The sequence below is a fragment of the Betta splendens genome, chromosome 22 (genome assembly GCF_900634795.4).
Source record: "Betta splendens chromosome 22, fBetSpl5.4, whole genome shotgun sequence".
Lineage (NCBI taxonomy): Eukaryota > Metazoa > Chordata > Actinopteri > Anabantiformes > Osphronemidae > Betta > Betta splendens.
This window is the reverse complement of record NC_040900.2, coordinates 1874513-1899653: the sequence shown is the minus strand read 5'-3', so window position 1 is coordinate 1899653 and position 25141 is coordinate 1874513. Positions and strand designations below refer to the sequence as shown.

The window sequence follows — 25141 nt, the reverse complement described above, 5'->3', positions numbered from 1 at the left end:
TCACATTGCTGAGATTACGTTTATAAATTATTCTATGATTTGATGAAGAGTGCAAAGATGTCTTCAAACAGACCTCATGGATGCAGAGCATGGATTTATTTCATTACGGCCAATTAAACAGACCCAGCTTTTACAACATAAATTTAAGCACTCAAACACAATCTACCATTTTTAGGTCGTTTGGTCAACTGTAAACAGCATAAATCTGTTGCTGATACAGAAGCGGATGGTGATGCTGTGTTCATGGGTTGATACAGTAGTTAGTCCCAGTAACAACAGCGGGCAGGAGTCTGCTGATAGGGTGGTGGTGGGATGAAGCGGGCTCCTTCATGCGAGGGGGTTGAACTGGCGCAGCAGCAGCTTCATCACAATGAGCCTGGCTCCGTGTGGGGGCTCCTGCACCTTGTGTGCATGAAAACCAACCTCCAGGCTGAGAAACTGCATGCATGACACATTTTATGAGCCTCAGATGTGGTTCTGGGAGCGAGTCGGAGCCCAGTGAGAGCGTCTGTGTGTGAGGACGAACTGTACCCTGCAGTCAAAGCACTGCTGCAGCACAGATATCAGGATTTAGGAGGTTCAACGTTGTTGTTACGTTATTATTCTGCTGCTGTAGCTGCTTCTTTAACTGGCTGGTTGTCATGGAGATGGTTCGATTATCATCATCAGCAAAGAATGAACTACGGCTCCCATTAGCAGGGTTATGGCTGTCACCTGTCAAATCAACACAAAATCGAATGAGTGAAGGTTCTGATGTTCTTCAGAACCATCTGTTATTATGCTGCCGTGCGGATAAGCCTCTAAATAAGACTTGTCAGTTCTGGATCAATGTGAAACTGCTATTTAACTCTGAGGCAAACTGAACCCCACAACCCCTGACGGCAGAGACAGAGTCCTGCTGAGGGACGGAGCTCAGAGCCCATGTGGGGGTGAAGAACCGCATCGATCCAAGCGTCGCATTCCTGTTCCCGTCGCACACACACGCACACACACGCACACACACGCACACACACGCTGCTCACAGCTTCCAATCACAAAGAGAAGCTCTAAGTCATACGAGTTGAGCCGGAAGAAGAAATGCTTCCAAATCCGGGGTGGGTCTTTTAACAAAATCTGAAAGAACTGGACTTTCAGCTGCCTGAACACAACGAGGGCTGTGTGATCAGAACCTCCGACCTGAATCATTGTGACCAACACACACATCTGGAGCAACAACTGATGCAGCGAAGAAGGCAACTTTTCTAAGTCCACAGTTACAGTCCAAGGCTAAAACAGCTCAGTGAAACCTGTGACATCAGGTCAGATTCCACTAAAGGAAACCAGGACAGTTCTGTGTGGATCTAGAATGACTGAAAGAGGCTCATGTTTCCTGTTTAGCAGGAGTCCGGTGTTACTCCTGCATTTCGTGCATTGCTCCCCATGAGGCTGTTTTACTGCTGCTTCACGTCATTCCACTCCGCCGTTCATGGTGTCTCGTATCTTCTTTCATGTGAGATCACATTTGAAGCAGCATCTCTGTGTGGAGCAAAACAAATGCTGCCTAATGACGACTGGGGGAGGAGCGCTCGGCTCCGCTGGGTTCTGATGCAGGATGATCACGGCAGCGATGTGTGCGATGGGTCCACGCTGACGAACTACCGACGTCACTTATTCATCAACTTTCTCTCCACGCAAAGTGCACTGGAGCAACAGGTTAAAGACATGAGGGAGTCCATAAAAAAGGAAAGTACGTCTCTCTACTCCAGCAGCTTCCTCCGCTTTGCCTCATTCTTTGAGGTCGGATCCGTTCCGTCTGTTTCAGCGTGATCCTGACAAAGCAGTGAATCAAGAGCCAGCTGATCCAAGTGTGGCTCCGAGAGGCCTCATGGGAGGAGGGTGACACGAAGAGGAGCGAGGCGAAGCATCAATGGAAACACACACACACACACACACACACGCACACACACACACACGCACACACACACTGCAGCACTTGCCTCCACTTGCCTTTGTCCCCGTGTGACACCGCTCCATGTGCTGGAACAGGTCTCTGTGAGCACCTGGGTCCTGCTGTCAGTCAGCAGCGTTTAGACTCTGACTCACACGCGTGTGTCGTGGACACGGTGATACAGCCGCTCACACGCTGCACGACAAAACACATCTGGGCAGCAGTCGCGCCCCCTGCGAGCGCATCCTCTGCTGCTTCTGCTCTCACATCCGCTCACACAGAGCAGGTACAGGAAAACAGGTGCTTCACTATTTGATTAGTGCTTAGCAACAAGGGGGAGAGCAGGCAATAAACGCACATGCATCATCGTCTTCTTATGAGCAGAAACGCCACTGTTGGAGGTCCCACAGGGCCTTGCTGCTTTAGTGATTCACAGACCGGATGCTTAGTGCTCCCTCACACTGCGGTGCGACACCAGCTCTTGGATGAGAGCAGCGAGTGCTTTGTTCTCATGACTCACATTGCTGTGTAAACGGGAGAGCTAATGCTCATCTCGAGGCTAACTGCTGAACAGGCTGCCCCCGAAGAGCAGAGACGACAGAGCTGTGGAGCACAAGAACCTCCACATGCATCATTAAAATCCCAGGGCCCAGAGTGACAACAGAGAGGCCTGCTGCAGCTCCTGCTTCATGGAGATGCTGAGCACGACGGCTGGCGGTGCAGCTGACTGAGCCATGCTGGTGGTCGGCAGTGATGCAGATCATCTGGTCGTAAACGAGTCCAACGAGTATGTTTCTGTATGAGCGTCTGACACGTACTGCCCTTTGAATCGGGGTTTGCTGCAGCTCATCTGAGGGGAAAATGTATTGTTACTACAGTAAGTGAGCCCCACCGGCAGATCAAACCCAGCGCGGCTGCATTCATTGCATCCAGCAGCACCGCTTCGCCCTCCACAACTGTGGCTTGATGCAGTAGAAGCATTGTCTTCACTCACGTCCTTTAGGCATCAAATCTGAGCAATGTTTGCAATGATGTCTTTAACAATCTCAGACTGAGATTAATATTGGGCTGGTTTTACATTTGTCCCCAGAGAATGTGATGGCAGCGGGGATCAACGCGGTAGCGGGGGCTTCCTACAGGAAGTAGGAGGGAAACAGTGCTTTTAACTCTGTGTATCCACGTTTATGTGTTTGGCCTCATTTAGCAAAGGAACACAGAGAAAAGAAAACGGGACGCTTCAACCTCTTGACGAGTGAGAGAGAGAGCGAGAGAGAGAGAGAGAGAGAGAGAGCGAGGGAGAGAGAGGGTACAGTACCAACAGGTGCATTGAACACTGACTCACTGTCACTGTGTGATGCTAGAGAGGCACAAACAATGGAGAAACAGGTTAGATGTGAGCTAGAAAAGCCAAAGCAGCCGTTTCACATCCAACACCACATCTGTCCTAATTATATTCTTGACTGCTTGATTCTGTTTTGTCCTAGAGGCTCTAATCTGTACCATGTCTACATTAAGTACAGTAAGACCCCATTTGTCCTGGTGATGAAGACCAGGTGATGGTTCTGGAGACTCATGAACAAAGCAACAACGAAAGCAAAATCTGACTCTGAACCGTGTCATAACAGACGCAGGCGCCTCCTCTCCTCTGGGTCAGAGGCGGAAACGAGCCTTCTCAGTACATCAGACATCAACCTGCAGCTCTCTGCTTCGTGGCTCGTTTCAGGACCAGGCCATTAAAGGCTTAGCGAGGCCCTTTTGAAGCGTCAGCTCCTCGGCTCCGCTGCCACACTGACTCTCTGAGCCCAGAGTGATGCTGCAGAGGAAAACAGCTCCACGCTCCCTGTGCGTTCCCTCGCCTGCAGAGAAGGACAATCTACGTCGGCCGCACAGGCCCGAACCATGAACCCTCCGGCTCTGCTGCTGCGGCAGCGCCGGGTCTCTTCTAGCGCAGACTCTGCAGCAACGAGGCCCCAGAAGAGGCTAAAATCCCTGGTCTGTGCTGGCTTCATGAGCCACAGATGCTGTAAAAGAAAGATGAATCTTCTATGAGCTGGGAAATGCCACCGACGTCAATGGGAGAGGAAGACGGGCTGTGGACCTGCCTGGACCTGGGGTACTGGGGGCACTGGGGAACACTGGGGGCACTGGGGGATAACTGGGAACACTGGGGGCACTGGGAACACTGGGGGCACTGGGGGAACACTGGGGGCACTGGGGGAACACTGGGGGCACTGGGGGATAACTGGGAACACTGGGGGCACTGGGAACACTGGGGGCACTGGGGGAACACTGGGGGCACTGGGGGAACACTGGGGGCACTGGGGGATAACTGGGAACACTGGGGCACTGGGGGATAACTGGGAACACTGGGGGCACTGGGGGAACACTGGGGGCACTGGGGGAACACTGGGGGCACTGGGGGATAACTGGGAACACTGGGGGCACTGGGAACACTGGGGGCACTGGGGGATAACTGGGAACACTGGGGGCACTGGGAACACTGGGGGCACTGGGGGGGCACTGGGGGAACACTGGGGGCACTGGGGGAGCACTGGGGGGACACTAGCGGCACTGGGAGCACTGGGGGAACACTGGGGGGACTGGGGGAACACTGGGGCCACTGGGGGAACACTGGGGGGACACTAGCGGCACTGGGAGCACTGGGGGAACACTGGGGGCACTGGGGGAACACTGGGGGCACTGGGGGAACACTGGGGGCACTGGGGGCACTGGGGGATAACGGGGAACACTGGGGGCACTGGGGGAACACTGGGGGCACTGGGGGAACACTGGGGGCACTGGGGGCACTGGGGGATAACTGGGAACACTGGGGGCACTGGGAACACTGGGGGCACTGGGGGCACTGGGGGAACACTGGGGGCACTGGGGGAACACTGGGGGCACTGGGGGCACTGGGGGATAACTGGGAACACTGGGGGCACTGGGGGCACTGGGGGAACACTGGGGGCACGGGGGGAACACTGGGGGCACTGGGGGCACTGGGGGCACTGGGGGATAACTGGGAACACTGGGGGCACTGGGAACACTGGGGGAACACTGGGGGGGCACTGGGGGGGCACTGGAGGATAACTGGGAACACTGGGGGCACTGGGAACGCTGGGGGCACCTTGCCTGCAGCACGGCGCTATGACCACACGTCCTCAGACTCTTCCTGAAGACTCCATTGAGGGAACGACGTCGTTTGCGGCTGTGGAATGAGCTCCAGCAGCAGCAGCAGCAGATTGCAGCAGTAAACACTCCTCTAAACGGCTTATTAAGGACACAGCAGGGAGACAAAGCGTCGGACACAATTAAGGCAGAGCTGCTTTATGGAGAAGGAGATGGATCCACGAGCTGAGCCCAGCGTCGTTTTAATGGCTTGTTCCTATTGTAAAATGTTTGAAGCGGCGGCGTCGTTACTGTGGCAACAGAGCCTTCGGTCACAAGCAGCGATATGAAAAGTGACATAAACAGCTGTGAGTTTAGCACATGTTCACTGGAAGCTGGGAGACGAGGACACGACGGCTTCATCCGGCGTGAGTTTGAAAGAAGCCGAACCCAAACGTCTCCGTCGCTGCTGACGGGAACGGAAACGCAGGAGGAGGTTATTAACGATCATCAGATCAGGGGAAACAGTCACAGCAACTCTTACTAGTCCTCCTCCCACATAAACGGGTATTTGGGGAAATTTGCCATCACGTCAGCAGGAAGAGGAGCAGCTCAGTGAAACCTGGTCCTGTTTTTACCGCTAGCGACAAACGGAGCCACAGCTTTTTGTCGCAGCATATTTGAAACACGGCCACACAGACAGGAGCCAACGCTGTTTCTGTGGAGGTGGAGGCTGGGAGGCGAGACCGAGGTCCGGCCAGGACTGAAGGCCTGAACCCACAACCAAAGCCTTCATTAAATATTCAGGGCCTCGAAGCCGGGATCGACGGGGCCCGTTTGCTTCATGCCACCGACATCACTGGGGTGAATTTCTTCATTCGGGGCGCGATCAATAACTCATTACAGCTTTACAGCGCTCGTCTCTGGGCAGAACTGCCGCCTCAGAGCCTCCACATCACAGCCCAGTCTTATCCGTCCATCTTCATCACCGCACACACACAAACAGCTTCCTGCTCAGCGACGCTGCTCCGACAATGGATCAGAAACACAATTACAGCGGACAGTTGGACGATGCGCTCAGCCTCCAGCGACAGATGCAGCGCTTCGTTTACGATCCACATTCCTACAGTTTGGATCCAACCTCGCACTGAAATCTGAACGACTGAGCTCAAAGTTCCATTCGGATTCTGATGACAACTGGGCAATTACGTTTCTATTCCAACCATGAAACGACAGCAGACCTCATCATGAGACCATTAAAGCGAGCGCTCCCTCGCGCCGCGGAGGACGTGACGATGTGCTGAGCTGAGTTCCCATCGGTGGGAATAATTTCATGGTAATCGCTAATAATTAAACATGTGGCAGGTGGAGGCGGGGCCAGATCTGGGCCGATACAAGCATCAGTACCGGCTTCGCAACGCGAGCTCGGCTCCACTGATGGGACTGAGCTGCATCAGCTGATCAGTAACACCGTAACCAGCGCGGCTGCTGCATAATTTGCCCATCGCAGATCATGGACCCCCTGCTGAGAGCTCAACGGCAGTGGTTGACTGAACACATCGCAGCTCAGCTGACCACTGCAGACGAGGAGGCCTGAACGTCATTAAACCGGGTCTGTGGAACCGACACCGGCCCAGTGGCCGCTCCTCCACACAGCACCTGGCTGTTTGTCTCTATTAAACCGTCGGTTTTAAACCAGAACACGTTCCAAACAGCGGGATTTGAATAAAAACTGGAAACAGGCCTTGAAAATCAGCTGGGCTCCAAAATCAACATGTGAGGCCTCAATAGACGACAGTTGAGAGAGAGAAAAGACGAGAGTTTACACAAAAAGAAGGGGAAAGAAGAGGACGAAGAGCAGAGAGCAGTGAGACGAGGAAGAGGAACCCAGCTGTGCATGGGGGAGTGGGTGAGGAAGAGGAACCCAGCCGTGCACGGGGGAGTGGGTGAGGAAGAGGAACCCAGCTGTGCACGGGGGTTGGGTGAGGAAGAGGAACCCAGCCGTGCATGGGGGAGTGGGTGAGGAAGAGGAACCCAGCTGTGCATGGGGGAGTGGGTGAGGAAGAGGAACCCAGCCGTGCACGGGGGAGTGGGTGAGGAAGAGGAACCCAGCTGTGCATGGGGGAGTGGGTGAGGAAGAGGAACCCAGCTGTGCACGGGGGAGTGGGTGAGGAAGAGGAACCCAGCTGTGCACGGGGGTTGGGTGAGGAAGAGGAACCCAGCTGTGCATGGGGGAGTGGGTGAGGAAGAGGAACCCAGCTGTGCATGGGGGAGTGGGTGAGGAAGAGGAACCCAGCTGTGCATGGGGGAGTGGGTGAGGAAGAGGAACCCAGCCGTGCACGGGGGAGTGGGTGAGGAAGAGGAACCCAGCTGTGCATGGGGGAGTGGGTGAGGAAGAGGAACCCAGCTGTGCATGGGGAGTGGGTGAGGAAGAGGAACCCAGCTGTGCACGGGGGAGTGGGTGAGGAAGAGGAACCCAGCCGTGCACGGGGGAGTGGGTGAGGAAGCAGCCGGCTCCGGCTCCGGCGCAGCCACATTTCCCAGCAGCTGCAGCTTGGCTTCGTCTGACGCTGCAGCCGCTGAGTGAACCAGCGCTGCCGCCGTGCGCCGTCACGGCCCGGTCCGGCCTCAGAGCCGGACCCCCACTCAAACGGATCAGCGGGACCGGACCGGTCTGAGCTCAGAGCAGACGTGGTTTCAGCCTGTGAGGCTAATTGAACCAGGAGCCTGAGCCGCGCTCGCAGCCGTAGCCTGATATTTTATTCAACGCTCTGCTTATTATAAAGTTGGTGCTGCTGATAAATACAGGTCCTATAGAATATGCAGCCTTATTAAATCTGCTCTGCCTCTGTGTCTGCGACATTAAACGGCAGCGTCTCCAGGATCCCGTCGTCTTCCTGCAGCGCCGCGTTACCCACGCTGCCCTTTCCACGGCTCCCCGTCCGTCTCCTCCCACCGCGCTGCGTTTATGGGCAGCGGCAGCAACAGTCGCACGGGTAATTTCTGCTCCCACTCCAGGGAAATTACTTTGTGTTGTTAGAGAAAAGGCCGTTTGTGAACTGCTTTATCAAGCTGCAGAGGAGAACGCTGTGCACATCCTCACCTGATGTCAGAGCGGGGCGCACACACACACACACAAACACACACACACACACACCTCGGACTGATGAATAATTTCTCCTGCTCTGTGCTGTGGCGCGTCGGTGCAGCCCGACTGCACCAGACGCAGCTCCGGCTCCACATTTACATTCAGTACACACACACACACACACACACACACACACACACACACGCTCACGCACGCACACACACACACACACACACACACACCACACCTAACACGCACACCACACACACCACACACACACACCACTCCACCACGCACACACCACACACACACCACACACACCACCACACACCACGCTCACCACCACACCCACACAACACCCACACACACACACACTCCACACACACACACACACACGCTCACGCACGCACACACACACACACACACACGCACGCACGCACGCACACACACACACACACACACACTCGCACGCACGCACACACACGCTCACGCACACACACACACACACACACACACACACACACGCACGCACACACACACACACACACACATACACACGCGCACACACACACACACACACACACGCTCACGCACGCACACACACACACACACACACACACACACACACTCGCACACGCACACACACGCTCACGCACACACACACACACACACACACACACATACACACACGCACACACACACACACACACACACACTCAGAGCCGTGAGCACCGAGGCCGCTCACCGTGGCCCAACAGGACCGTCCCCACTGAAGGGACGCAACAAGCTGCAGAACGGGACCAAGTGAAACGGCCACGCAGCGCGGAGCGGCTGCAGATTGAAGGCGTTGGCGTTGAATCTGGGAACGAGGGCCGTCAGCTGTTCCCTCCAGAGTCCAGCTGATGTGCTGACCTCCGTGGGCTGCGTTTAAATGCTGCAGCAGGATTCAGCCTTTCTGGCATCTCAGGGCTCCTCGCTTTCCCTGGGACGACGCAAAGCGCAGCTCCTGCGTTTCTCCATCGCCGTTCACTTATTTTCTACCAATGAACCTCTCTGCTCCGTTTACCTGAAACTAAAGCAGTTTGCACATCTGTTGGCAGGAAATCCAGCAGCAGCAGCAGGAATGGCATCTGAAAGCGAACACCTCCCACTGTGTCGGGCTGTGGCCTCCAGCGCTGGCTGCTTCATCCATCTCAGACCCGCGGTGTATTTTCAGACACGATACGATGCCTCACGCGGCCGATCATATCGTGTCACCGTCTATCTTTGTCAACGCCGGCGTCTGTTCTGCTGCCTTCAGCTCGCTCCAGATACGCCGAGCCGCAGCGCTCAACTCGGACCCAAGAAACGCGTCTTCGCTGAGTGGCAGGTGTTCTGGCTGGGACGCACGCGTGCGGTGCTGGAGCACAGAGGAGCAAATCGCCCTAAACCCGTTTAATCCCAAATTACAGACTCTCCCCGTGAGCACACAGCACAATAGAGTCAGTGTGTTTAATGTCTCTGAGTCCAAGTACAGAACCAGCATCCGTCCCGCTGACGGTGCTGTGTTTATTAGAACAGAAACGCTGGCGTGAGTGTGTGGACGTCTGCAGCCTCAACAGATCACAGCCTCTGAACTCTGTGTCTAAGTGATGGTTACAGCAACAACGCAGCCCTTTATTTCTTCAGCTCAGTTTAAAGCACAGGGCTGGTCCCGCCAACTTTTATCACACTGCAGCCTCTGGATCTCACACACAAGCACATAGGTGAGTTTTTAAAGTCCACTTCTTCCGATAGGCTGCAGAAAAGACAATAGCTGTCAGCAAGCGATGCGCCAAACAACAGGGCTCTCACCGCACGGCGCTGCGGAAAGGCGCAGGGTCGCTGCAGGTTACGGGATAAAAGCACATCTGTGGAGCCAGCGATGATGAAAGGTACCGACAAAACGGCCATAAAAGCGGCGCCGCAGCAGCGCTTCAAGTGCAGGCGGCGGAGAACGCGGCGGTACTTACAGTTCTGAGGAACTGGATCTCATCCTCTCCTTCTCCACCTTCAGCCATGGCTGCAAAGAAGCCTCCGCTGGCTCCGCTCTCCGCTCGATACTAGCATAGAGCTAATCCACGGCCATTCAGCGGGAGGCTACCGCAGCATGTGTCACTCAAGCCCCTGCGCCCAAGCCCCGCTCACCGCCCAGAGGGGGAGTGCGTGTCAGCATCGGTGGGAAGGGGTGGAGGCGGCGGCGAGGTGGGGAAGCGGCCACAAGCCAAGTCGTGCGGGATGCGAGATAGAGATACGGCATCAGCAGCGGCAGCATCAGCAGCGCATCAGCATCAGCAGCAGCATCAGCATCAGCAGCGGAGTCCGTCTCCTCGATCCGTCGCCAGCACGAGCGTGAACGCGCGAATATTCAAACGCGCGGGTGCTAATTAGAGTCAATGCCGAGTCTAATGGACGTTTAATTGTTTAATTAATACTCTTAATTTCTCTTGTTCTGATTTACCGTCATGTATACGTTTGCTAGAAATGAAATATTTGAATAAAAAACGTTAATACGTAAAAGGAAGTGGAGCGCGCTGTTGTTGCGGGCGGGTTCACATCAGCACCACGGTCACACCGTGGACTAACGCTCAGCTCAGTCTGATCTGTGGTAAACACGTCAGCGTCACTGCGTCCTGTCCAGTGTCTGTACAACCACGAATCTTAAACGGGACTTCCCCTTTTTCTGCCAAACTAAAGCCGTCATAGTGATCAATACCCTAAACGCTGGTTACTCACGTTTGACCCGACGCCCAAACTTATAAAGCCCACACAGCTCCAGGAAATAGACAGGCCCAAAAATAAAGCGATGCTGCCCTCTAGCGTCAGCGCTATGAACTACACCCCGTCACCCACATTAAGCGTCCTTCATGTCTGCTCCTGTTATGTTTGTGTGTGGGTGCGACTTAGCAAGGATTCAGATAGTAATAATAATAATAATAATAATAATAATAATAATAATAATAATAATAAATGTGCTGACGTAACTGAGCCATGACAACACTGTCTTCAGGACAAATCGAATCCCAGACTGAAACGCCACCAGAACAGTAAAGACAGTTAATGAAATCTACTGCATAGATGACATGAAGCCGTTACTCATACAAAGAACTAATTATTGATTTTTTATGATAAATCGTTTTATTTAGGATTTTTAAGAAGTTTAAAAAAACGTGTTCACTTTGTCAGTATGGAAAAATTCAATGACAGAAAACAATCAAAAGACCCCTGGTGGAGATAAATATATAATTTATTTAAAAAAATAAAAACATGTTGTGAATTGAACCATGCAGTAATACAAACTTTAACCACCACGTGTCTCTGTTTCGTAACGAATAGCGTCACCCCTTCTTTCACAGAGAGAAACACCGCTTTGGCGTCATTCATCTGCACACGGACCATCTAGATCATCTGAACACCACCACCACAGTCAAAGCCTCTTCACCACGACTCACCTGTGTCTCATCTGGTCTCAGCACAGTCTGAAACCCCTCACATGGCCTACCTGACGCTGCAGCTGCACCGACTATCACAGGGGGGCGGGGCAACGACGAAGCGCCAATCACCGAACAGGACGGGCACGGTGAGACTCGCTATTGGTCCGAGCCGCTGTCAGTCAGCGCCTCTGAACGCAGCGGAGCAGCGGTGAGCTGCGGCTGGCTGCTGCGCAGGGATGTTGACGTGAACGAGCCCAGACGCCAAAGCGGTAAGTTAGTATGTGTTTGTCTGAGAGCTGCGCGTACCTGGTGCAGGTGCACGTGTGTGTGCGTCATTCCGGCTGCGTGTTCATTCTAGGACGTCACGCAGGCGGTTTTTGGAATTAATTTAACATTGTGCTAAATATTTGTGGATCTCAGTTGTGGTGGGCAGCTGCAAAACAGCCCGGAGGCAGCGTCGTCACGCTGCCGTGTTATGTGTGACACAGACACGCGTGGTCGCAAGGTGACAGTGACCCACGGGAGGCGGTGCTGTGATGTAAACAGCTGAGAGCTCCTGAAACAACGAGGAGGACGATGTGCAGCACGTAAACAGGAGCGAGGGCCGCGCAGCAGTGTGTGTGTGTGTGTGTGTGTGTGTGTGTGTGTGTGTGTGTGTGTGTGTGTGTGTGTGTGTGTGTGTCGTCACCTCGGGCCACAGTCGCTGCTTTGATGCGGCATCGTGTGAAACCTTGAGATGTTTGATCTGCACATGCAGGAGCAGGAAACGAGGAGGACGAGCTCGAAAAGCCCAGAGAACAGAGAGCGCAGTAAATATGTGGATGATGCTTAGTGAATTTTTAATGAATGAGTGTGTGACAGTGAGTTATGGTCTCTCAGAGGAAGACAGCTGTTTGTTTGGCTGCGCTTATGAACGAGCATCTGAGCTGTTTAGTGCTTCGCTCCAAGTCCATGATGTGTTGATTTAATTATATTTACATGCAAGAAAACAGAAAAGTTGCTTTTTGCAGCTGCAAGCGTTCGCAGCAGGACCTACAGATTTACTGCTGTCGTGCTGCTCTCTCTCTCTCTCTCTCTCAGTAGGTGATGAGCAGCCGGACCTCCTCTGCTCCCCGGCCCCATCGCTCACATGGCCCCCATCATGGAGGGCACGCACGCCGTCCTGCTCCTCTACGCGCCCGTCCACGAGTTGAGCCACATCAGCCCGTACTTTCCCAAGAGGCGGGTCCCGGGCTTCACATATAAGAGCCGCACCCCTCATTCAGGCAGCGCCGGTAATGACCATGACTGGGCTCAGCAGGATCTGGCCGTGTCCGAACAAAGAGGCCAGTCTTCGCTCCGCTCCCGGCGCGCGACAAAGGAGGCAGTGGCGACGCTCTGCTGGCTGGCGGCGGAGCGGCACCAGCTGCTGGCGGAGCTCCTGTCGCTGTGCAGGGACTGCGCCCTCAGAGTCAGGATGGGCAACCAGGAGGGCAGGCTCCAGGACGGCCCGGAGGCCCAGGAAGCTCAGCTCGCAGGGAACGGGCCGTCCCCCGTGTCTGCGCAGAGCAGGAGGGCCGCCTCCAAGAGCAAGAGGCCCAAGAAGGTGGGCGTCAGGAAGCCCGACGGCGCCGAGGACGCTGTGCAGGAGAAGGAGAAGGAAGGTTGGAGTGGAACTTCAACGGTGGAGCCTCCTGTCGAGGACAATGCAGCAGTAGAAGAGGAGCAGATGCCCGATGCCTCGGCCGGTCGGACCCTCGGCCCGTTGGTCAGCGGAGGCTGCGATCCCGTCCTGCCGATGGACGAGTCCTTCCAGATCGGCCGCGACGGCTGGGACCTCATTGCAGACGGCCGGCCCTTTGACCCCGACATGGACTTCTGCAGCGACTTCTCGGAGTGCGACGGCGAGCTGGGCTACGAGTCGTCCTCCTGCAGCCTGCTGGCAGGTCTGACGCGTCGGGAAAGCGGGAGCAACCTCCGGCCCGTCAGAACGATGGACTCCCCCGGCGGAGCGGCCAGAACCACGCGGCAGCTGCACAGCCAGGTCCACCAGAGGCAGCCGGGGGTCCGGGTGGTGGCGCGGCTGCAGGACGTGGAGGCGACGGTCCAACACGTCGGCCGTCCCGGCCCGGGGGCGTCCGGACCCGCCGGGACACGTCCAGGGAGCAGCAGCTGCAAAGAGGATTACGCAGACTCCAGCAGAGACCCCCTGCTGGGAGTCGGCACAGAAAAGAGCCACAACACGCCCTCCAGGGGGTTACGGCTGCCGCTGTCCAGCACCGTCAGCCCCGCACCCCCACCCAAAGCCCCCGCGAAGAGCCCGTCTCCACCTTCACTCGCTGGCGTCTTCAACACCTCCTTCCCTGCCTCCAACAGCCTCCACAGCATGTCCCCCGTCCTGTCCCCTCTGTCCTCCAAGCAGCCGAGCCCTCAGCTCAACCACCGCATTGTGCTGCTCCCAGACCCCGATGGAGACGGGTTTGAAGGAGACGGGTCCAACGCAGACGGGTCCAACGCAGACGGGTCCAACGGAGACGGGTCCAACGCAGACGGGTCCAACGGAGACGGGTCCAACGCAGACGGGTCCAACGGAGACGGGTCCAACGGAGACGGGTCCAACGGAGACGGGTCCAACGCAGACGGGTCCAAGCTCCTCACGGAGGTCATGGACCGGAACGGCAACAGGCGCGCCGTCACGCGTCTGGATCTGAACCTCGGCAGCAGGCGGCCGAGCAGCTCCAGGTGGACGCCCTCCAGCACCTCCACCACCACAGGTGAGCTGCGCTTCCTCCTTGTTTGTCAGAGGACGCTCTCGTCTCGTCTCGCTTTGCTGATGCTGCGTTTCAAAGAACAAAACTAGAAAAGGATCCTTGAGGTTGTAATTGAGCGCTGCGGCCGTCCCTCAGCAGCTCTGGATCTGACAGGCGCTTCCCGTACATAGAGTTAGTTGCTCCAGCTGTTACCTGATATACCGTCCATGTATAAACTGGACCAATGCATTTATCACGGGAGCGCTGCATTCTGGGAACAGCGTGAGGAAGGCAGAGATTAGTGGAGCGTCGCAGATCAAAGGCTCAGAGTTGACGGGGAGTTCAACCGGGCCAGGATTCTCACGGGCCGCTCAGGTGCATTCCCCAGTTTGGATCCTGAAGGGATCGGTTCAGAAGCTGACAAAGCGCCGCAGCAGCAGCAGGGGGTCCAGAATGCAGGATTAGCGGTTCCGGTCTTGATGTAATCGGGTTTAGTGCGTGTCAGGCTCACTGTGATGTGGAGTAATTGGCTGCAAACACTCGAATCGTTCAAGCAGTGATGTCATGAGACATCGTTAGTGAGTCAATCCCCTCCTGCTCCGTCGGTACAAAGCGGGTCGGAGCTGGTTGAACGTGACTCCACCTTCTGTGCGTTCGCTCTAATCTGCACGAGCAAACACACGTTCCTCCATTTCGCCACCGACAGACTGTGGATGAGTTTTATCCCGTGTTGAAGAACAATGATGCATTTTTCAGGATGCCTGAGTTGTTACATCATCCCGGCCACTAATGCACTAACTGAGCATCAGCCGCAGGGAGCGTCTGTGGGCTCTAACAGACTGAGCAGCGCAGCCTGATTCAGCGCTGATCATCTGGATCAGCAGCTCCTGAAATGTCTGATCCCGTGCGTCTTCACAGATACAGGTCTGGCACCAGGCACCGGGATATTCCTTGAAACAACGGCACCTTTGCTTCCAGTCTTGTCATAAATCCTGGTCTGATGTGCGTTTTATCACCACATCCTCCCAGCATCCATTAAAGAACACTGTTGCTGCGTCACACTCTAACGTCCTTCCGAGGCGGAATGTGGCTTTTTAATCTGTGCTCCTTTAATGAAGCTGCTTATTGAGCACAATGATGTCGATGGGAACAATAATGTAACTCAGACTCTAGTCCACGTCATCTGCACTGTCTGAGTCTGAGTAGAACCATTCTATCTGTTTACTACTAGCGCCGTCTGCTGATTAGACTCCTTTCTGTTTACATATCTGCTCTATTACCATAATAAAATATTGATTATAGCTGCTGTAAAGAAACCATTTTGAAGCCTCGCTCTCCGGTTCCGTCTTCCTTCTCTAATTCCCCACTCGTTTTATTATCTGACACACAATACTATAATCGGATTACAACAATACGTTCCACCAAGGTCACAAGGAGCTGATGAGCACACAGCAGCAGTGTATCGCCGTCAATCAGCGTGAAATGCGCTGCGCTGCAACATCGACTCCGCTGAGACAAGATCCAGCTTTATTCCCATAATGAAGTGGATTCTGTCCAGGCCTGTGTCTGAGCTGCTGCACACTGCAGATGGCTCCTACTCACTGAACGTGTAACGCACAGAGGGTCCCGGCACCGGCGGACACACTTCCACACACAGCAAACGCGCCTGCGGAGCAAAGTGGTGCAGAATAAGCAGGGTCATTTCTGTAACTGTGAGGCCAGATGTTCCCATCGTGCCACATGGCCCACTTCCTGCACTTGGATGATGAGGGTTTAGGTTTACGGTGGCTCATTTAGGACAAACTCGATGTTTTAGTCCATTCAGGGCATAAACTGTGCTTCTTAAAGCACATCTGTCTGTGTGACTGTTATGGGTTCAGCCTCAGCGTTCAGAGCAGCCGGGGCACGGATTAAATGACAATAAGAGCACAGTGTTCCCCAGAGGCGCGGCTGCGTGCGTGCGTGTGTGTGTGTGTGTGTGTGTGTGTGTGTGTGTGTGTGTGTGTGTGTGTGTGTGTGTGTGTGTGTGTGTGTGTGTGTGTGTGTGTGTGTGTGTGTGTGTGCGTGTGCACGTTGGAGAGCGATAAGTCAGCTGATGCGGTGCCCTCATTACCTAATGCATCCCACAGTTCCTCCATGAACACTCAGCTCTGCAGCGTTGCACATAACTCCACTCTGCCGTCAGAGATCGGAGCTTCACCGTTGTGTGTGTGTGTGTTGTGTTTACCTACACGGAGGCCTTTTCCCTCCGTGTCCTGGCCAGACGGTGGCGGTGTGGCTCACCACATACACACTGTCCGTTTAAAGGTAACTGGCAGAAACAGGCCCTGGAGGTGCTTTAATCATCGGGTCGGAGGCTCAGTGAGGCACGAAGGAACAAATTACAAACGCCCACTTCTTCAGTTTTTACCTTTTCCACCTGGACTCAGCCGTTTGTGGCCAGTAGTTCCTTGGCTTTGACTGGGCTCTCTGCACTTGGAAGCGTCCCAGCATGCAGTCAGCGATTCCCACTGCGGGGACCGTGCAGCACAGCATTATCATAATGAAGAGTTATTAATCTAATCCTGCCTTTTCTGCTGCCTCAGTCCCAGATAACGGAACCGCAGCGCTGCTGCTGTCTTATAAGCACTGATCTTTGATTTTTCAGTGAAGCCCAGTTCATTTCATGTGTTCTTGACACTCAGCCTCTTGGAGTCTATTTAACAGGAATTCTAACTCTGAGGTTATGGGGTATTTTTTCATGTTGGACTATAGCATGAATGTTTTTTTTCCTATAACTCTGCATAAACAGGTTGAGGCGTTGTCTAACAGCTGCAGCAAATCAAGGTGTGTCACTTTCTCTCCGTTGTGTTATTTTACCTCTCTGCCACCACGTGCACCCGTATCTCTTAATTAGTGCTTTTCCTTTCTCGTTTTTTTGTCTCTTTTGAGACAGACGAAGCAGGAATCAGGGTAAAAAGCATCCTCCTCTGCTACATGTGAGCCTTTGAAGCTGTCTGGACTGTGTCGGTACCATGGGATTTATTTCAGGGCAGACGGAGGGTTTTGCAGGTTCAGGCGTATCTGCATTATGTCACTGAGCAATAAATATCAAAGACCAGGAGCTCTTAGATGCATAGACTGAATCCAGCCAATCACATGGCAGCACAAACAGCACAGATGTGGAGGAGATGCTGGTGTTTCGGTCCAAGTACTGCTCGTTTCCTCTGTGTTTCTTGGGGTGAAGTTAATTACACAGAGCGTATGAGAGCCTGGACAAAAGGAGGCAGTCTCTCCATGACTAAATCTGTGTCCACTCATTATGCCGACTAAACCAACAGGGTTACTGACGTCCGTACTGTGATTATATGCAATGCAGCTAATGTTAGTGCAGCGCAATCACTCGGCGCTTTGTTAAAGCAGCCGTGTCTCCAATCAATATTTCACAGCGTTTGCTTTTGAGCTCCTCAGCCATTTGTCTCTATTGGATCACGGTGGCTTTCTGCTGGACCTGATGAGGGAAACAGGGGCAGCTAAGTGTGATAAAAATAGCAGCGTGCCCTGAGGCTGCAGCCAAACAGGGGTCTGTGCCGGTCTGATGCTAACGCGTTCCGATCCCTGCTTCCGGCTCACCAGATAAAACCTGTTGCACTGTTTGTTTTGGTCCTGTCATTTCTCTGATTTCACCACCGTGGTGATAATTACCCTGAGCTTATGGAGTTTGTGTGTTATTTCAGAGGATTCCCTCTTGCGCCAGGATGATATTTGGATGCTGGATGGCGATGACCCTCAGGAGCCTCTGTCTCGTGTCCCACGTCCAGATCACCTGGACTTCCTTCGCATCACGCCGCCCGAGGATGACATCATGGGGGACACGCCCTACTATCCCAAGCTGGAGTGCACGGTGAGGGCCCCACAAACCCTTGTGAGGTTAAAGTTGGTATTCTGTGGCTCCGTTTCTCTCTCTCTCTCTCCCTCTCTTTCCCACCACACAAGCATTTAAGCACCTGATCACATTCCTGGAGATGGATTAGCAGGTCATAGATTCTAGACATGGGTTCTAAGCCAAAACATCATTCCACCGATACCTCCAGTGTCAGAGCATGAAAACCGCCCTCGCGTTTGTAGACTTTGTTATTTGCTTCACAGTACAGAGATTAGTTTGAGTCACGGAGCATGGATGTATTCTGTGTAATCCTTGTGTAAAGTACTAGCTGCATGTCCTTCACAACAGCCTCCAACAAACAAGGTATTATTTGTTGCAAGGTGTGAGTAGGCTTTAACCACGGTGTTAAGCACAACTTTAAATCATTTAATGAAACAACGTTATGGGTTCGTCCAGATTCCAGTGGCAGTGGAGATGTTTACTTGGGTGCGGTTTTAGGCGGGTTAAGAATTAGCACAAGTCATGCATCATATTATGTTCTCTAAAGACATCATAACTGGTCTGACTCTTGGTGTGTTGACATACCTGTACAGAGGCTAGCCTCCACAGAAACACAAACTTCACCAACTTGTCAACATCTTGCTGTTAAAAACAATGGTACATGTCATCCTAGTATACGGAAACATGTGAAAAAAGTGAGAGAAGTGATGACAGTGCAGATATAATGATTTTCAGCAGCACGTGAGCAGATCTTGGGCCCAGATATTAGTTCACAGTACAACCTGTCAGTCAGCATTCTCAGTCATTAAAAGGTTTTATGTGTATGAAACACCACAGCTCTGAACCGCAGCCACAGGTCTGCGCTTCCATCATGGTTCCTTCATGAGTGAACAAGTTATCCTTAGTCTAATAAAAAGAAAAAAGTTTTTAACATTTCTAACATTAAATTATAAAAAATAAATACTACACTTATTATGAAATTATTTGTGAAGCTCTTTATGCTTTAATGTCATATTGTTATCATTAAACTGCATAAAACGATAAGAATTTTATTTTGAAATGCTGGCAGTGTACTCTGAGGACCATCAAAGGACTGTGGTAAATAAGGCCTCCAAAGGCTAAAGTGCAGAGCTATACTTTAACTTGACCATTTTAAAGTAAACGTCTAACCCTCCTACTTGAATCAGTGTTGACTTTCATGCTTCAGGTAAGTTCCCCATTGTTACTACAGCAGCTGGATCCAGGCCAGTTTGTCTGACTGCTCACGAGCTGCTAATCGCTCTTGTTAGCATCTTAGCACATGTGGCTGGTGTGAGGCTGCTCAATCGCGTCTTGTAAAGCCCTGTTTACTGGTTTGGTGGAGCTCTGCAGCGCTCCACCTGTCACCCACTCCGTGTTCGCTCCACCTCAGCAGCCATTTTGCGGAAGCGAGCGGAGGTAACCGGACACCTGTGGTGCCGCGCTGCACTGGTCCCCTCCCAGTAAGGGAGGGCCTGCCGTCACAGGAGGCGTCTCCAGACTGGGCAGACCAGTGAAACACAGTTTCCCCTTTTCAACCCGAGTGTTTTTCCCCCACACAACTGCAGTCCTGCTGAAAACAGGCCCAAACTAGAAGCAACGTTTGCTGAAGCAAAGCCCGCGACCCGATGGATTACAGCGCTCCGTTGAGTGGAAGGGCTTTGGTGAAAGGCAGGTGAACTCTGCTCTCAGGGAGATTACGGCAGGACGCCTTTCCAGCCACTGAGCAGCTCGGATTCATTTGCAGCGTCATGGGAACCTTTGTGTGGAGGACGAGACCTGTACCAGTGAGAACACGCTGCCAGTAACAGCCTTTATGCCACACAGTGAAAGTCTGTTCACTACTTCCTGTTTATGGGTCACTGAGCACGATTACAGAGTAATGCAGTTGGAGCTGGTTCTTTCCTGGTGAAGGTAAGAGGAGCCGGGCAGATTTGTCCACACAAAGGCGTTTTGTTCCCAGCATCGGTGGAGGTGGAACAGAGACGTGGTCCAGTGGAGCTGGGCACTAAACACACTGGTGAAAACTGCTTCTCGCTTCACCCGGAACAGTAATGGCCAGTGCAAGTTCCAACTCGGACGATCAGGGGAAGCAAGCAGCTGGTTCTTTACGGAACGCCTTCAGCGGGTTCTTCACCCGAGACCGGACTTCTTCCGAGGACACGGAGGCGCCCGTGCTCACGTCGTTCAAGGAGCTCCCGGATGGAGAGAGTCCTCCTCCTGAAGATGGTCCAGCTGATGATGGAGAGAGGAGGCGGAGGGCGGAGTCACAACGTAACGCATCTGCAGGAGCCTCAGCTGACCTAGATCTGGTCCAGGTCACTAGGGTGGAAACGCATAGTGACCCGGAGGAAGAGGAGGCAAGTCTGTCTGAGACGCTGAGCGGTACCAGGAAGTCCATGTTATGTGAGGAGGACGACAGGACAGCGGACCTCAGTGAGAGCAAGGAGTTAAATAATGACCCTGCTGCAGAGGCCGCGCACACGGTGCCTGTGTTTAGAACACACAAGTTCACAGAGAGGTCCCGCATAGAAGCTATTCTATACTCAAGCAGGTTTGTCAGCAGGACGTCACGGGTCTCCTTGTTTTCTAAAAGAGGACACGGCAGCACAGCATCGGTAGAAGCAGAAGCATCAGGCACGAGGGCAGATGACAGTAAAAATGTAGGAACGGGCGACACCGGTGAGGGTGAGGGAATAGACTGTTCCCAGCCGGTTCCCGCTGTAGTTTCTGGACCTGATCCTGGTGCCGCTGCGGCCGATAATACGAAGGAGGACGCAGGGGATCAAGGACCAACGCCTGACGGCGGCAGTGAGAGGCCTCTCTGCAGACAAGCGTCCCTGTCCTCAGCTGCTCCCTCCAGCCCCAGGACCTCTGACCCGTCGGTCCAGTCCTCCTCCACTCCAGACTCTGCTGATGTGACTAATTCACCATCGTCCACTCCCGAAAAGCCCCCAGGAGACGTCCAGCCAAGTGTCAGTCCTTCTTCCCAAAGCACAACCCCGGCAAAGACGCTGGAAACAAACCCACCTGCCCCAGAACCACCTCCCCCCCCCTCTTCTGTCTCATCCTCTCCGTCCAGAGGCACAGCTCCTGCTTCACCGCCGGCCTTTCAGATGCCGGCTCTGTTCAGTGGGTTGCGGGTGCTGAAGAAAGGTGCAGTGGGAGACGACAGGGAGACAGTGTCAGAAATCAAACAGAGGGAGAAGGATGCGGACCTGGCCCTTCTGAGCCTGAAGAAGACTGTGAACAAAGCCAAGCTGTTTCCTGAGCAGAGAACCAGCACTCCGCTCAAAAAGCAGGCAGAGCCTAAACCCATTGCAGAGTCGAGGAAGAAAGGAATAAAACAGATCAGTCAAGATGAGACCAGAACGCCTGATGACGGACAGGATGCTGCTTCACACGGCAGCAAGAAAGAGGGTGAAAATGGAGACGAGGTTAAAGGAGACAACAAATCTCCAGGTCCGGAAACTCCCACATTCACGCCTGAACGAAAGAAAAGCTCAGAGGCGACATCTCCAGGCCCTGAAACGCCAGCGTCCACCCCCGAGAGAAGGAAAACCTCAGACATGGCCTATGAGACCTTCAAGAGCTTGTTCGGTCCAAAGGCTGTCAAAAAAGAAAAAGCAGATGATGTAGATTTAGAGATGGTGAAAAAGAAAATCAAGAATGACAAAGAAAGTCTGAGGATGATCTTTGAAAGAGCGTCCAAGACTCCAAGCAAGGACCTGAAAAGTCCCACAGAACCCGGTGTACGTAATGAGTGCACGTCATGCGTTTGGACAGTTCAGGTCAGAACCGTGTTGTTCTGTTAAAACCACGGTTGTCGTTTCCTCCCACAGGCAGAGGTCACGTCCCCCGCGGACAGCGAGGACCGGACCCCCGGACGTCTGCAGGCGGTGTGGCCTCCACCCAAACCTAAGGATGAAGAAGACAAGGTGGGGCTGAAGTACACGGAGGCAGGTGAGCAGCGAACGCAGCACGGCTGTGTTTACACAAACCCAATGCTGGTCACCGCGTGCACCGGCCCGTTTTCATGCAGGGCTCCGTCCTCATCGGGCCTCAGCAGTGGATTAGCTCCACTAACAGAGCAGTAGCTAAACATTAGCATCAGGATAAAAAGTGTCCTTTACAAACACACTGAGGCCGCGTGGATGATGCACCTTTAGTTAATGCAGTCTGGGCAACAAGCCCTGTTTGTGCCATCAGTGGCTCTGAAGGTGGATGGACACACAAGGAGGTTCAAAGACCACTGGTCAAATTAGAACATCATAAGGTTCTATTCATGTTCCAGTATGCGCAGTAGCAGCTGTTGGATGTTTATGTGGTGTGATAGTAGCGAGTCGGGATTACTTATTTGTTATTTGTATAATAAGACTTCATTCATGAGGGAAGTAATCTGAACAGATAAACACATTAGTGAAAATGTGTGATTTGTCATATTTTAGTCTTTGTTATCGTCTGCTTTAAAGGGTTAACGTGTGAAACTATTCAGTTCTGACCTTCACTTCGTTCAACAGTGAAAACTGGTTGGTTGAGTTGTAAATTTAGCCTTTTACACCATCTTCAGAGTCCTTCCACTAATAAGAGCAGTGAAGCAGGTGTGTCTCCAATTAGACACGTTAGCTTTATAGTCGTTAAACATAACAATAGGAATATTTCACCAAGTAGTACATCTTGGGTCTCAGTGTATTAATATGTCGATGGCTTCGTGTTCACGCTCCTCCGTCTCTGTTCTCATGTCTCAGAGCACCAGGCCGCCCTCCTGCAGCTGAAGAGAGAGAGCAAAGAAGAGCTGGAGCGGATGCATGTAAGTGAGCCCATGGTTTGAACTGTGATGAGAGCAGCAAAGTCAGGCTGGACATGACATCTGAGCAGCACACGCACGACGAGAGCTCGTGCATGTGAGCAGCAAATACAATTACAGTTGTGAGGCCTTTGAATGTCCCTCCGTCCCCGCAGTTGACGGACCCGAACACCAGATGGCACCAAGCAAACACGAAACGTGCAGCAGCAGAACTGGATCCAATGATGATGCATTTTAAATGCAGTGATCTCTTTGTTTGTTCTTCTTCCTCACTGTGATAGACTAAACATAGTATTCACCGCTGACCCGTTCTTTCCTCACTGTGACAGACTAAACACAGTATTCACTATGGGCAGCGATACACAGTCCAACATTCCTCCTCTGTCTTTTCTACCTGCTGTTCAGGCCGACTTCCAGCTTCAGATCTTCCAGCTGCGTGGGGAGCACGCTGTGTTAGTGTCACACCTGGAGGGGGTCATCACTAACCTGCAGGGAGGCAGGTCCTGTAACGCCGGACTGGGGCGCGCGGAAGTCCGTGACGTGGCTGTGTCCACGGCCGACGACCCGGGAGCCAGAACCTGTCGCACTGTTGGCATCCAGACGGACCGCGAGACGTTCATCAGGAGCCCAGACGGCGACGGCGGGGGGGCGACTCAAAGCCCCGGGCACACACTGCCAAAAAGACTCAGTTTAGATTCTATTGGGCTGGGACCAACTCCACCCCCACCTCCCCCACCCCCACCTCCTCCTCCTCCCCCTCCAGGCCATTCGGTACAACCGCCCCCTGCTCCCCCTTTGCCTGGTAATGCAGGAGCACCACCGCCACCGCCACCTCCACCACCTCCAATGCCCGGGGGTGGCCCTCCACCCCCTCCACCTCCCCCTCCCCCCCCTGGCCTACCTGGAGCCGGTCCACCTCCTCCACCCCCTCCACCCGGCTGTGGCCCACCGCCTCCTCCCCCGATGGGGGCCTTTGGTTTTGGCCAAAAAGTGGAGAAGGCCCCACGAAAGGCTGCGATTGAGCCAGCGTGTCCCATGAAGCCTCTGTACTGGACCAGGATACAGATACAAGACAACAAGTATGTAGAACACTTAATTTCTAACTGACTGATTCCTTCTTCTATGATAGTTTTATAAAGTTTACAAAGAAAACAGATGTGGTGAGTGAATCTCCTGCCCAAATGCCAACCACCACAGACTTGTACGTCCCATTCCAACTCTGGCCTGTCTCATCTCTAGCTCTAGTCTCATCTCTAGCTCTAGTCTCACCTCTAGCTCTAGTCTCATCTCTAGCTCTAGTCTCACCTCTGGCTCTAGCCTCACCTCTGGCACTAGTCTCACCTCTGGCCTGTTTCACCTCCAGCTCTAGTCTCACCTCTGGCTCTAGTCTCACCTCTAGCTCTAGTCTCACCTCTGGCCTGTTTCACCTCTAGCTCTAGTCTCACCTCTAGCTCTAGTCTCATCTCTAGCTCTAGTCTCACCTCTGGCTCTAGTCTCACCTCTGGCTCTAGTCTCACCTCTGGCACTAGTCTCACCTCTAGCTCTAGTCTCATCTCTGGCCTGTCTCACCTCTAGCTCTAGTCTCACCTCTAGCTCTAGTCTCACCTCTAGCTCTAGTCTCAACTCTGGCCTGTTTCACCTCTAGCTCTAGTCTCATCTCTGGCCTGTCTCACCTCTAGCTCTAGTCTCACCTCTAGCTCTAGTCTCACCTCTAGCTCTAGTCTCACCTCTGGCCTGTTTCGCCTCCAGCTCTAGTCTCACCTCTGGCCTGTTTCACCTCTAGCTCTAGTCTCACCTCTAGCTCTAGTCTCACCTCTGGCCTGTTTCACCTCTAGCTCTAGTCTCACCTCTGGCCTGTTTCACCTCTAGCTCTAGTCTCACCTCTGGCCTGTTTCACCTCTAGCTCTAGTCTCACCTCTGGCCTGTTTCACCTCTAGCTCTAGTCTCAACTCTGGCCTGTTTCACCTCTAGCTCTAGTCTCAACTCTGGCCTGTCTCACTTCTGGCTCTAGTCTCACCTCTGGCTCTAGTCTCACCTCTGGCACTAGTCTCACCTCTAGCTCTAGTCTCAACTCTGGCCTGTCTCACCTCTAGCTCTAGTCTCACCTCTAGCTCTAGTCTCAACTCTGGCCTGTTTCACCTCTAGCT

At 53.4% G+C, this 25141-nt stretch overlaps 2 protein-coding genes across 6 annotated transcripts in view; one reads left to right on the top strand and one right to left on the bottom strand.

Moving 5' to 3' along the window:
• LOC114848724 (ryanodine receptor 3-like) overlaps positions 1–10467 on the bottom strand; it is a 60294-nt gene extending 49827 nt beyond the window's left edge. For 3 of the 4 annotated variants that reach the window (XM_055505942.1, XM_055505943.1, XM_055505944.1), the window contains exon 1: positions 10115–10465. In XM_055505942.1, coding sequence (XP_055361917.1) covers positions 10115–10162 — 48 coding nt within the window. In that variant the 5' untranslated portion in view covers positions 10163–10465. Of the gene's footprint in view, positions 1–10114 lie in introns of all 4 variants that reach the window. The other variant, XM_055505941.1, reaches the window with a different exon arrangement.
• Positions 10468–11692: 1225 nt separating this feature from the next.
• LOC114848923 (formin-1-like) overlaps positions 11693–25141 on the top strand; it is a 35678-nt gene continuing 22229 nt past the window's right edge. The window contains exons 1-6 of one of the 2 annotated variants that reach the window (XM_029139839.3): positions 11693–11844; positions 12656–14328; positions 18021–18187; positions 22030–22150; positions 22936–22997; positions 23400–24073. In XM_029139839.3, coding sequence (XP_028995672.1) covers positions 12705–14328; positions 18021–18187; positions 22030–22150; positions 22936–22997; positions 23400–24073 — 2648 coding nt within the window. In that variant the 5' untranslated portion in view covers positions 11693–11844; positions 12656–12704. Of the gene's footprint in view, positions 11845–12655; positions 14329–18020; positions 18188–19579; positions 21940–22029; positions 22151–22935; positions 22998–23399; positions 24074–25141 lie in introns of those variants that run through there. The other variant, XM_029139841.3, reaches the window with a different exon arrangement.